We start from the raw sequence: 12,811 nt of genomic DNA on the forward strand, positions 1-12,811 counted from the left end.
AGTGTGTCACCATTTAACAGTCAGTTAGACTAGCACCAGACTCCAAGTGTGTCACCATTTAACAGTCAGTTAGACTAGCACCAGACTCCAAGTGTGTCACCATTTAACAGTTGTATATGTCATTTCATTCAAACAAAGCCTGAATAATTGGATCATTGTCTATCATGCAGTGAAGTTTGAGCATCAGTCAAGGTTTATTATGTGTCCCCTTCGAATGACCAAATTTAAATTGAAGCATCAGCAGGGATGGGCAATCATTTCTTAAATAATTGAGGTTGGTTCGACCCCTGAGGCCAGGGGTGCGGGGCCCCTGAAGGGGAACTTAGCTAAATTAGCTTTAAAACGCATCTCCTCCTAAACATCAGAGAGGATTTCAACCAAATTTTGTCTGAAGCATCACTAGGGGAGGGCAATCATTTCTTAAAAAAATGAGGTTCGACCCCTGAGGCCAGGGGGGTGGGGCCCTGAAAGGGAACTTAACTAAATTTGCTTGAAAATGCATCTCCTGCTAAATCCAAGGTGGGATTTCGACCAAATTTAGTCCGAAGCATCAGTAGGGAAGGGCAATCATTTCCAAAATAAATGTTGTGGGTTCGACCTCTGAGGCTAGGGGGGTGGGGCCCTGAAGAGGATCTTAGGTTAATTTGCTTTAAAACACATCTCCGAAGAAACATCAGAGACGATTTTAACCAAATTTGCTCTGAAACTTCATTTGGGGAGGGCAATCATTTCCTAAATAAATTAGGCTGGTTCGACTTCTGGGGCTAGGAAGGCCAGGCCCAAAAGGGGAAGATTAAGTCTGAAGAAACAGTAGGGGAAGGCAATCATCTCTTAAATAAATGAGGCTTGTTTGACCCCTGGGGCAAGGAAGGTAGGGCCCCAAAGAGGAAAAGTATCTAATATTTTGTTTTAAGACACTAATATATACCCCCTAATTGCTTTAGTGGATTGTATAAAATTTGTACATAAACATTAAGAAGAACAAACATTTCTTAATTGAATGAGGTTGATTTGACCCCTGTGGTCCTATGAAAAGGTACAGCTAGATTATCATATTCTTTGGTGTAGTTTTCATAAATTGTTAAAAATTGGTTTCTAGGTTTATAAAAGCTTATAGTTGAATGAAAATTAAAGTATTGTCTAATTACACCCTGTAATATGACATATAACTTATTTCAAAATCTGTTAAAATGGCAACTCAATGGAGGCCCCTGTTTCTGTGCAATAACTACAACAAATAGTAACCAATTTTCTTCAAACTTGGTCACAGGGTTATATGCCTTCATGGCTTGGATAAGATTGATGACCATTTTCAGCGGACCCCATTCGGCAGAGTTATGGCCCCTTGAATAATGAAAAACGCCAGTATCTGCCATGCTTCGTTTCCGTGCAATAACTACAACTAATGTTAAGCGTTTTTCTTCAAACTTGGTCACAGGGTTAAATGCCTTAGGGGCTCGGCAAAGTATGATGACCGCTTTCAGTAGACTCTCCTATTTGGCAGAGTTATGGCCCCTTGATTAACGAAAAACGTCATTATCTGCAGTTTTCGCTTAATAACTCTAGCAAATATTAGCCAAATTCCTTCAAACTTGATAACAATGCTTGTGTTCCTCTGTCTTTCCACCCATCTTGGGCACTCTTTGTTTTCCGTGTGATAATTGCTGTAGATATTGTTAAGATGTTTCAACCAAATTCCTTATTCACATCCAACTCATGCTAAGTTTGCCAACTGATGTGATTTGTGCATATTTACGGATAATCAATGAGGTATAGGCCCTTTTTTTTCTTCTTCAAGTTTTCAAACTTTACATTTTGTCTCAACAGCACGATACTCACATGTTTTAACTTATTCTCAATAATGTAAACCTACAATATGTCCTGCAAGCGGGGGATATAAATTCCATGAATTTGCTTGCCATATCTGTAGTAGGAAGGTATTTTTACAGTCTACTCACTACAGTTGGAACCCTGCATTAGTCCTCTTGTTTACTATATCACATTCAATATTAAAACATTTCAAAGTTGATTTCCCTATTGATGATTCTTTTTTGCATTTGATGACAACATTTTTCTTGTTTAAAGTTTTAGAGAGGGATGGAATCCATATGAAGATGTATACTTCCAACAGGGACATCAGCGAAGAGCACAGAGTTGGAAGGAAGCCACTGACAAAAGGAAAGCACACCATATGAATGAGAGGGATGCTATGGCAAAACAGAAAAAAATGTGGCGTGATATTGGCATCTTCACAGGCGTATTAGTTGTTTTGATGCAGATTGGATCAATTATGAAATTTCATTCTGTGTAAGTTAAGTAAATTACCTCAGTGCCTAAAGTATGCAAAATGGCTGCCAAGAGCTGAAATTAGTTAATCATGAAATAACTACGTACCCTTAACAATTTTATTCACAAAAATCATCTTAAGGTATGATTAAGAGTAGGGCCAGAGACATAGACACCAGTTGTTGTTAAAATTTGTTTATTAACTCTATTTCCATTTAAGCAGAATCAGTCATATGTATGTTTAAAAATATATTCTGGTTTAAAGCAGAATGGATCATTACGATGGCTTTTTATCTCGCATGATCGTTCATGTTAGCTATTGACATCCGTCTGTCGTCTGTCGTCATGCGTCATCCATCTTTCATAAACTTATTAGCATTTTTGACTTCCTCTCAAAACCACTGAACAAATTTCAATGAAATGATGTAGGAAGGTGTCATGGTCAAAGGGGAACCAAAATAATGAATAATATGGAGGGGTAGGAGTCAGATCGGCAAACATTTCAATAATCTTCTTCTTCAGATCCAGATATTCTGGAATCAATACCCTTCATGGGTGGAAATGTATTGAGGTGCTTTTTCAAAGTTATGAATTTGATTACCCTGGGTCACCCACTTCTGGGGAGAAGTTAACCATAGTTTATAGAGAAATAGCACTTTTGGTTATATTTTGTTTGTTTTTAATAGGATATAATTTAAACTTGGTTGAAATTATTATGCCAAACTCAGTAAATGGACTTTTTCTTGTGAAAGGAAACTGGTTTCTGAAGTCTATTGCATATATATTGGTTTAGTTAGACTTATTACTATAGGCTGGGTTTTTTCCGTTTTCACAGGAAAAAGAGAAAAGAAAGGCGTATACAAGAGAGAAGAGAACTGGCTAAATTAAGGCAACAACAATGTAAGTAATAGGATATTTTTACATATATTTGAATTTCCTCTGTAGTCTTTTATAATAATAATAATAATAATTTGAGGTTCTTATATACTACTTTATCACAACCTAGTTCGTAGGTCGTCTCCAAGCGGTTCACAAATTATTATCCGTGGTTAAAGGGCCTTTGCAACCAGCCAATATCTTTCTCAACTCCATGGGGAGCATACAGCCGGTGCTGCCATTTCGGTGCTCACATCTAGCATTCTACAATTCTAGCACTGCCCAACCACATACTCATTTACAGCTGATTAGACTGGAACAAGTAGAGTAAAGAATCTTGCTCAAAGATACAACACAGTGCCGTGCCGTGCCGTGCCGTGCCGTGACTCGAACCGGCAACCCTTCGGTCATGAGCACGGCGTCCTACCACTAGACTACCGTGCCTGCTTTTAATGTTCTTTATTCAGCAATAGACACAAATATCTTTGTGCCATGAATACATTGCATATACAAGGATTTATGTAGTGGTACAAAGAATTAAATTTAAATAAATATATAATGAAGTAAAAACAGTGACATTCCATACTTAAATGCAGGTTTCACAACATCAGGGCGGACATTACTCCTGATTAAATAAAGTATTGTTCTGCATCTCATTCGCTTTAAAAATGGAATTGGCAATATTTTTCGATGTACTCCTGTTCATAGACGATATTAATTCCAGCAACTTTGGTCTATTTGGGTGATGATAATACCTCCTATTAATGTAAATATGTCTTATGTTAGAATATAAGGTACACTCGGCTTTATGAAATGATACTCGTTTAAATACCGTTTTTCAATCTGAAACTGTTTGGCTCTTTCCAAAAATGTTTTGAGTTATAACTAACCAGTGCAATTTAGTACAGATTTTGATTTAACATTAGACTGCTGTGAACCTGTTTGCATTTCAGTGTTTAATGGTCACAGTCACAGTCTCCTATGTATAGACAATTTTGCCATTCTAGAAATTTTCTAATGTAAAATCTTGTGTAGAAAAGAGTGAAGTTGCTGGGGTGCTATGTTTACTAGGTGTGTGCTCCCTTTAACAGACTGTTACGTATGTGTATGATGTTTTACTTCTTGTTAAAAATATTGATTTAATTTACAGATGAAAACTGACATCCTTTTTGCTAGAAGCATTTCCTGGCAGATTTTACTGTCTTCTTCTGCATCATCCTAAGTCAACTGATAACATACCTAGACATCCCGGCGGCGGACTGAGTCAACTGATAACATACCCAGACATCCCGGCGGAGGACTGAGCCAACTGATAACATACCTAAACATCCCGGCAGAGGACTGAGGCAACTGATAACATACCTAGACATGCCGGCGGAGGAATGAGTCAACTGATAACATACCTACAGATTTTACTGTCTTCTTCTGCATCATCCTAAGTCAACTGATAACATACCTTGACATCCCGGCGGAGGACTAAGTCACCTGATAACATACCTAGACATCCCGGCGGAGGGCTGAGTCAACTGATAACATACCTACAGATTTTACTGTCTTCTTCTGCATCATCCTAAGTCAACTGATAACATACCTAGCCATCCCGGCGGAAGACTGAGTCAACTGATAACATACCCAGACATCCCGGCGGAGGACTGAGTCTACTGATAACATACCTAGACATCCCAGCGGAGGACTGAGTCAACTGAAAACATACCTAGACATCCCGGCGGCGGACTGAGTCAACTGATAACATACCCAGACATCCCGGCGGAGGACTGAGCCAACTGATAACATACCTAAACATACCGGCAGATGACTGAGTCAACTGATAACATACCCAGACATCCCGGCGGAGGACTGAGACAACTGATAACATACCTAGACATCCCGGAGGAGGACTGAGTCAACTGATAACATGCGTAGACATCCCGGCGGAGGACTGAGACAACTGATAACATACCTAGACATGCCGGCGGAGGAATGAGTCAACTGATAACATACCTAAACATCCCTTCTGAAGACTGAGTCAACTGATAACATACCCAGACATCCCGGCGGAGGACTGAGCCAACTGATAACATACCTAAACATCCCGGCGGAGGACTGAGTCAGCTGATAACATACCTAGACATCCCAGCGGAGGACTGAGTCAAATGATAACATACCTAGACATCCCGGCGGAGGGCTGAGTCAACTGATAACATACCTAAACATCCCGGCGGAGGACTGAGTCAGCTGATAACATACCTAGACATCCCAGCGGAGGACTGAGTCAACTGAAAACATACCTAGACATCCCGGCGGGGGACTAAGTCAACTGATAACATACCTTGACATCCCGGCGGAGGACTAAGTCAACTGTTAACATACCTAGACATCCCGGCGAAGGACTGAGTCAACTGATAACATACCGAGACATCCCAGCGGAGGACTGAGTCAAATGATAACATACCTAGACATCCCGGAGGAGGACTGAGTCAACTGATAACATGCGTAGACATCCCGGCGGAGGACTGAGCCAACTGATAACATACCTAAACATCCCGGCAGATGACTGAGTCAACTGATAACATACCTAAACATCCCGGCGGAGGAATGAGTCAACTGATAACATACCTAACCATCCCGGCGGAGGACTGAGTCAAGTGATAACATACCTAGACATCCCGGAGGAGGACTGAGTCAACTGATAACATACCTAGACATATCTAGACATCCTGGATGTAACATATATATATATAAAGAAATGATTTTTCAAATTAACCCTTTCACCACTGTAGACCATCATTGACTCATCCAGATGAATATATTGTAGAGTCTACTCAGATTACCTAGGGGTGTTAAATAGTATTATATAAATCAGCATAATCATTTTCTTTAAGAAGTCAATCCTTTAAACATCCAAAATTTTCTCTTGAAAACAAATATATGTTGAGATTTTATTTGGCAGAATTGGACATAATGATTTTTTTGTGTGATATATATGGAGGGAAATGTATGAGTTATGTTGAACATTGATGAGCACTAGTGATCTCATCAGTTTCTATATATATAAACATGTATGTTTACCATTTGAGAATTTTTTTTTTGTTATATTGCGATTGAAATGTCCAAAATATTCATATGAAAATTGAGAAATTATAAGATGAGTGATATTTCTTTGTTTCACAACATTTCAGTGGAATAGTTTCGTTTTGGAAATAAAACCTTTCTCCTAAAGATCTCTGAAATTATTGTGATTTTCAAATATTTGTTATGCTATGTACTTCAATCCACTTTTGTATTATCGCTACATACATGTATTGTGGAACATTGTTGACTATGATTCCGTCATCCTGAACATTGTTTTCTCCAAAACTATTTATGAAGTTTGTTATAAATTAAGTTGGTGACAGAAGGGCAGCCAGGGCCTGAAAAAGGACATGAATAAAATATTCCCACGTTTCGATGTAATAGCGGGAATTATTTGTCTTGTCGGTACGTATTAGTCAGGGGTGGAATTACGTGTGGACCGAGTCAGATCTTGTCAGCCAATCAGAGTGTTGGCTTGTGCTTTGTTGTGGGGGTGCAATGGTACGCGGGTAGGTACGCCACTTTTCTAACGCATTGGTCACAGTAACACGTAATAATTTGTTTTTACCTGGAATATTTTTCAAACTTAAGTTTAAAGAATTTTTTAAGTTTTGATTAGGTTTAGATCAGTTTTGTTTGCGTTTCCGTATGGCAGTGTTAGAAGCAGTACAGGTTTATGTAGAATCCCAGAATGTTTGAAGCCTAAGCATTCAGGTCTGGTGCACCTCCTGAAGTCACAGAAGGGTTGAAGGTTGGGTGGCTTGCTTGGTTTCTTTTTAGATAACTGTTTCGATATCTGCTATACAGATAGGATTTTTTAGGTCACCTGAGGAGCTTTACCAAAATTGTAAATTTCTTGACCCTGGGGTCTCACGTTTCCCCCTGGGGAGGGGGTAAACTTTACTATAGTTTATATAGGGAAATATCATTTTGGACCAACATTTGTTTGATTTCCATTGGAAGTAATTCAATTTAGGTTAGCATTATCAGTATTAAGTAGCAGTTTGATAATCTGCACATATAAGTCTTGACTGACCCCCAGGGGCTGATGGGTTGGGCCAAAAAGGGTCGAATTGACTGAAATTTCAAAAATCTTCTTCTCAAGACACCAAGATACGATAGAAATAAATACTCTTCATAGATGGTAGGGTCTTAAGGTGCTTTACCAAAATTGTGAATTTCATGACCCTGGGGTCTCACGTTTCCCCCTGGGGAGGGGGTAAACTTTACTATAGTTTATATAGGGAAATCACATTTTGGACCAACATTTGTTTAATTTCCATTGGAAGTAATTCAATTTGGGTTAGCATTATCAGTATTGGATAGCAGTTTGATGGTATGCACATATCAGCACTGACTGACCCTCCCGGGGCTGATGGGTGGGGCTTTGACTGAAATTTCAAAAATCTTCTTCTCAAAGACCCAGATATTGTGGAATCAAACACTCTTCATAAATGGAAGGGTCTTAAGGTTTAGTACCCTAGGGTCTCATGTTTACCCCCTGGGGAAGGAGGGGCAGAATTTATTATGGTTTATAATGGCAAATGATACTTTGAATATTACATGTTAATAACTTGATTGGAATTATAACACTGAGTTGACAGTTTGATACTTTGACATTTTTGTGCCAGCCCTACCTCCAAGGGCTGTAGGGTGGGACCCAAAGGAGTCAGTGTGCTAAAATATCTTCATTTTCCTTGTTTAGATTCAGAGGTGCTAGTTTCAAATACTTTTCAGTTTTAAATCTGTATGCTAGATATTGAATAAGGTGGTTTTATTGTTTTTTGTCACTTTGAATAATATTTCTGTTCATGTAAAAAAACAAAATTAACTCTGTATAAATATATCAGGTGACCGTTAAGGCCTCTTGTTATAAAGTACGAGAAAGTGAACTGGGAAAAGGATGTGAGTATATTGTATTAAGGGTTTGATTGTATATGTAATATGCGAATGTGCTACACTCATTAAACTCTGTTTACTGCACCCGACATGTGTTTGTTGTTTTCTGATGTAGTATAGAGAAGATGGGTAAATCTTTACAAGACTATTTAAATTTCGGTGAAGGGATTCAGACTGGCATGATGCAGCTTCCGTCTGGCGTCAACTTTTTACTTTAAACAACTTCTCGGTAATCAAAAGGGTTAGGGTGATGATATTTGGCCAGAAGCATGCTGGGATGAATGGCTACTAAGTTTGTTCAAATAAATGACCTTCATTCATTTTCAAAGTCACAGGGGTCAAATACATGTATGTTTACAATCCATGAATGACTTCTTCTGAATAACCAAGAGGCCTAGGGTGATGATGTTTGGCCATAAACATGCTGGGATGAAGGGCTACCAAGTTTGTTCAAATTAATGACCTCGACTTATATTCAAGGTCACAGGGGTCAAATATTGTTAAACCTTTAAACAACTTCTGAAGAAGAACCGAGAAAGCTAAGGTGATGATTTATGGCCAGTAACATGCTGGGATGAAGGGCTATCAATTTTCTAAAAATAAATGACCTTGGCTTATATTAAAGGTCACAGGGGTCAAATATGTTAAAAACCAAGAGTCCTAGGGTGATGACATTTGGCCAGTAACATGCTGGGATGAAGGGCTACCAGTTTGTTCAAATAAATGACCTTGACTTATATTCAAGGTCACAGGGGTCAAATATGTTAAAAACCTTTGAATGACTTCTTCTGAAAATAACCAAGAGGCCTAGGGTGATGACATTTGGCCAGTAACATGCTGGGATGAAGGGCTACAAAGTTTCTTTAAATAAATAACCTGGACTTATATTGAAGGTCACAGGGGTCAAATATGTTTAAAACCTTAAAACAACTTCTTTTGAATACACAAGAGGCATAGGATAATGATATTTGGCCAGTAACATGCTGGGATAAAGGGCTACCAAGTTTGTTCAAACAAATGACCTTCATTTATTTTCAAGGCCACAGGGTTCAAATATATTTAAAACCTTTAAAACAATTTCTTCTCAATAACCAAATGGCTTTGAATGATGATATTTGGCCAAGAGCATGCTTGGATGAAGGACTATCAAGTTTGTTCAAACGAATGACCTTAACCCATTTTCAAGGTCACAGGGGTCAAATATGTTTAAAACCTTCAAACAACTTCTTCTGAATACCCAAGAGGCATAGGATAATGATATTTGGTCAATAACATGCTGGGATGGAGGGCTACCAAGTTTGTTCAAATGAATGACCTTCATCTATTTTCCCAGTCACAGGGTTCAAATATCTTTAAAACCTTTAAACATTTTTTTCTCAAAAACCAAAAGTCTTTGGATGATGATATTTGGCCAGTAGTATGCTAGGATGAAGGACTACCAAGTTTGTTCAAACGAATGACCTTCACATATATTAAAGGTGACAGGGGTCAAATATGTTTAAAACCTTTGAACGACTTCTTCTGAATAACCAAGAGGCCTAGGGTGATGATATTTGGCCAGTAACATGCTAAAATGAAGGGCTTCCAAGTTTGTTCAAACAAATGACTTTCAACCATTTTCAAGGTTGCAGGAGTCAAATATGTTTTAAACCTTTAAAACTACTTCTGAACAAGAGGCCCAATGGGCCTGCATCGCTCACCTGGTATAAATCTTACACTTGTAGCCTTAAAAGTGATCTAAAATAAAGCTTGGGATTAAGGACTGCCAAGTTTTTTTTCAAATGAATGACCTTCACTCATATTCAAGGTCACATTGGTCAATATATGTTCAAATCTTTAAATGACTTGTTCTGTATAACCAAAAGGTCCAGGATAGTGATATTTTGCCAGAAACATGCTTGGTTGGACGACTTTATGTTCAATCTTATGTCCTTGTTCGACATTCAAGGTCACAGGTGTCATATGTTTAAATCTTTTAATAGGTTAATATGAATCAAACTCTGATATTCTACCTGTAGCTGTATTTTAGTCCACTTTTAAGATTATTTATGCGAGATTAATAATACCAGGTGAGCAATTCAGGCCCATTTTGATACAAGTTTCATAAATTTCATATGGAATGAAACAGAGTAACATCCAATTTATCACATAATCAAGATTACATGGATTAATACGCAAAAAAGCATGACATGGGTATATTCGCTGGATAACACAGTACATTGTGTGATAAAAATGTGCTAAAATATAACGATAAAACATAGATAAAAACAAATAGTTTAATATTTCAACTCATCATCAGGCTTAAAATTATCTTATAATACTTGTATTGTATTTTTACTGTACATCATAGTCACCATTAGATATTTACATACAATCAAAATTAAAATCAGATTCATAGGAACATAACCTTTTTAAATTTAGGGTTGATGAAGATTATGTACCTGTCTTGCAAAATAACAGCCCAAGGCATTTAACACACAGTACCTGACCTTTATGTGATTTATGTAACCGTCATCAGACCTCACTTTACACACAGTACCCGACCTTTATGTGATTTATGTAACCGTCATCAGACTTCACTTTACACACGGTACCCAACCTTTATGTGATTTATGTAACCGTCGTCAGACCTCACTTTACACACAGTACCCGACCTTTATGTGATTTATGTAACCGTAATCAGACTTCACTTTACACACAGTACCTGATTTTTATGTGATTTATGTAACCATCATCAGACCTGGGGGTACACACAGTACCCGACCGTTATGTGATTTATGTAACCATCATCAGACCTGGGGGTACACACAGTACCCGACCATTATGTGATTTATGTAACCATCATCAGACCTCACTTAACACACAGTACCCGACCATTATGTGATTTATGTAACCATCATCAGACCTGGGGGTACACACAGTACCCGACCGTTATGTGATTTATGTAACAATCATCAGACTTCACTTTATACACAGTACCCGACCTTTATGAGATTTATGTAACTGTCATCAGACCTCACTTAACACACAGTACCCGACCGTTATGTGATTTATGTAACCATCATCAGACTTCGCTTTACACACAGTACCCGACCGTTATGTGATTTATGTAACCTTCATCAGACCTCATTTAACCCACAGTACCCGGCCTTTATGTGATTTATGTAACCATCATCAGACCTGGGGGTACACACAGTACCCGACCGTTATGTGATTTATGTAACCATCATCAGGCCTCACTTTACACACAGTACCTGATTTTTATGTGATTTATGTAACCATCATCAGACCTGGGGGTACACACAGTACCCGACCGTTATGTGATTTATGTAACCTTCATCAGACCTCATTTAACACACAGTACCCGTCCTTTATGTGATTTATGTTACCGTCGTCAGACCTCACTTTACACCCAGTACCCGACCTTTATGTGATTTATGTAACTGTCATCAGACCTCATTTAACACACAGTACCCGACCTTTATGTGATTTATGTAACCATCATCAGACCTCACTTTACACACAGTCCCCGACCTTTATGTGATTTATGTAACTGTCATCATACCTCACTTTACACACAGTCCCCGACCTTTATGTGATTTATGTAACCGTCATCAGACCTCATTTAACACACAGTACCCGTCCTTTATGTGATTTATGTAACCTTCATCAGACCTCATTTAACACACAGTACCCGTCCTTTATGTGATTTATGTAACCATCATCAGTCCTCACTTTACACACAGTACCCGACCTTTATGTGATTTATGTAACCTTGTTAACACACGGTACCCGACCTTTATGTGAGTTATGTAACCTTGTTAACACTATCCTTATAACGATGTACAACTGTCCTAATTTAAACAACCTTCACCAGACCTGATTTACAAAACTTGTTTTACAGTACAATGTTCATCAACATTGACAGTATATAGATATCACATAACTGGAGAATTGGTCCATCTGGAGTAGTCCATCCGGAGAATTGGTCCATCTTGAGTAGTCCATCCGGAGAATTGGTCCATCTGGAGAATTGGTCCATCTGGAGTAGTCCGTCCGGAGAATTGGTCAATCTGGAGTAGTCCATCCGGAGAATTGGTCCATCTGGAGTAGTCCATCCGGAGAATTGGTCCATCTGGAGGAGTTTTATATATCAATATTGAGTTCCATAAAAACCTAAAATTAAAAAAACAATGGAGACATTATTGGAGAGTCATGATAACACTACCCAGCAAAACAACATTACAGCTGATATGTGTAGGTAATAAATACGTTGATACAATCAATATAAAGTTCCGACCGGTAATTCTTTTGTTTAATGAAAAATATTTTTACAATCATTGATGGTCTATTGGGCTTGCATGTGCATGTGCATATCTAAGCATTTCTTCTTCATACATCCAACTTCAACTGGCATATTGAGACTGAGGACTGCGTTGTCCATGTATTAAAACATCAGCACCATGCCGTAACACCAAACTGCTGTGTCACGCCGAAGTTGTTATCTACTCCTAACTGCCTGGCTTACCGATGTTATCTACTCCTAACTGCCTGGCTTACCGATGTTATCTACTCCTAACTGGCTGGCTTACCGATGTTATCTACTCCTAACTGCCTGGCTTACCGATGTTATCTACTCCTAACTGCCTGGCTTACCGATGTTATCTACTCCTAACTG

The 12,811-nt window shown here is 38.5% G+C and overlaps 2 protein-coding genes across 5 annotated transcripts in view; one reads left to right on the forward strand and one right to left on the reverse strand.

Moving 5' to 3' along the window:
* The window catches only part of LOC110451355 (dnaJ homolog subfamily B member 9-like), a 15,853-nt gene extending 11,294 nt beyond the window's left edge, over positions 1 to 4,559 (forward strand). For 2 of the 3 annotated variants that reach the window (XM_021499335.1, XM_021499328.1), the window contains exons 5-7: positions 2,086 to 2,307; positions 3,122 to 3,186; positions 4,313 to 4,559. In XM_021499335.1, coding sequence (XP_021355010.1) covers positions 2,086 to 2,307; positions 3,122 to 3,186; positions 4,313 to 4,323 — 298 coding nt within the window. In that variant the 3' untranslated portion in view covers positions 4,324 to 4,559. The remainder of the gene's footprint in view (positions 1 to 2,085; positions 2,308 to 3,121; positions 3,187 to 4,312) is intronic. The other variant, XM_021499342.1, reaches the window with a different exon arrangement.
* Positions 4,560 to 11,503: 6,944 nt separating this feature from the next.
* The window catches only part of LOC110451377 (dnaJ homolog subfamily B member 9-like), a 24,229-nt gene continuing 22,921 nt past the window's right edge, over positions 11,504 to 12,811 (reverse strand). Inside the window, exons 7-8 of one of the 2 annotated variants that reach the window (XR_002463067.1) lie at positions 11,888 to 12,309; positions 11,504 to 11,667 (exon numbers count right to left, since the gene is read on the reverse strand). Coding sequence is in view for 1 of the 2 variants with exons in the window: in XM_021499357.1 (XP_021355032.1) it covers positions 12,287 to 12,309 (23 nt within the window). In the remaining variant the exon portion in view is untranslated. Of the gene's footprint in view, positions 11,668 to 11,764; positions 12,310 to 12,811 lie in introns of those variants that run through there. The other variant, XM_021499357.1, reaches the window with a different exon arrangement.

Source organism: Mizuhopecten yessoensis, unplaced genomic scaffold (genome assembly GCF_002113885.1).
Source record: "Mizuhopecten yessoensis strain PY_sf001 unplaced genomic scaffold, ASM211388v2 scaffold641, whole genome shotgun sequence".
Lineage (NCBI taxonomy): Eukaryota > Metazoa > Mollusca > Bivalvia > Pectinida > Pectinidae > Mizuhopecten > Mizuhopecten yessoensis.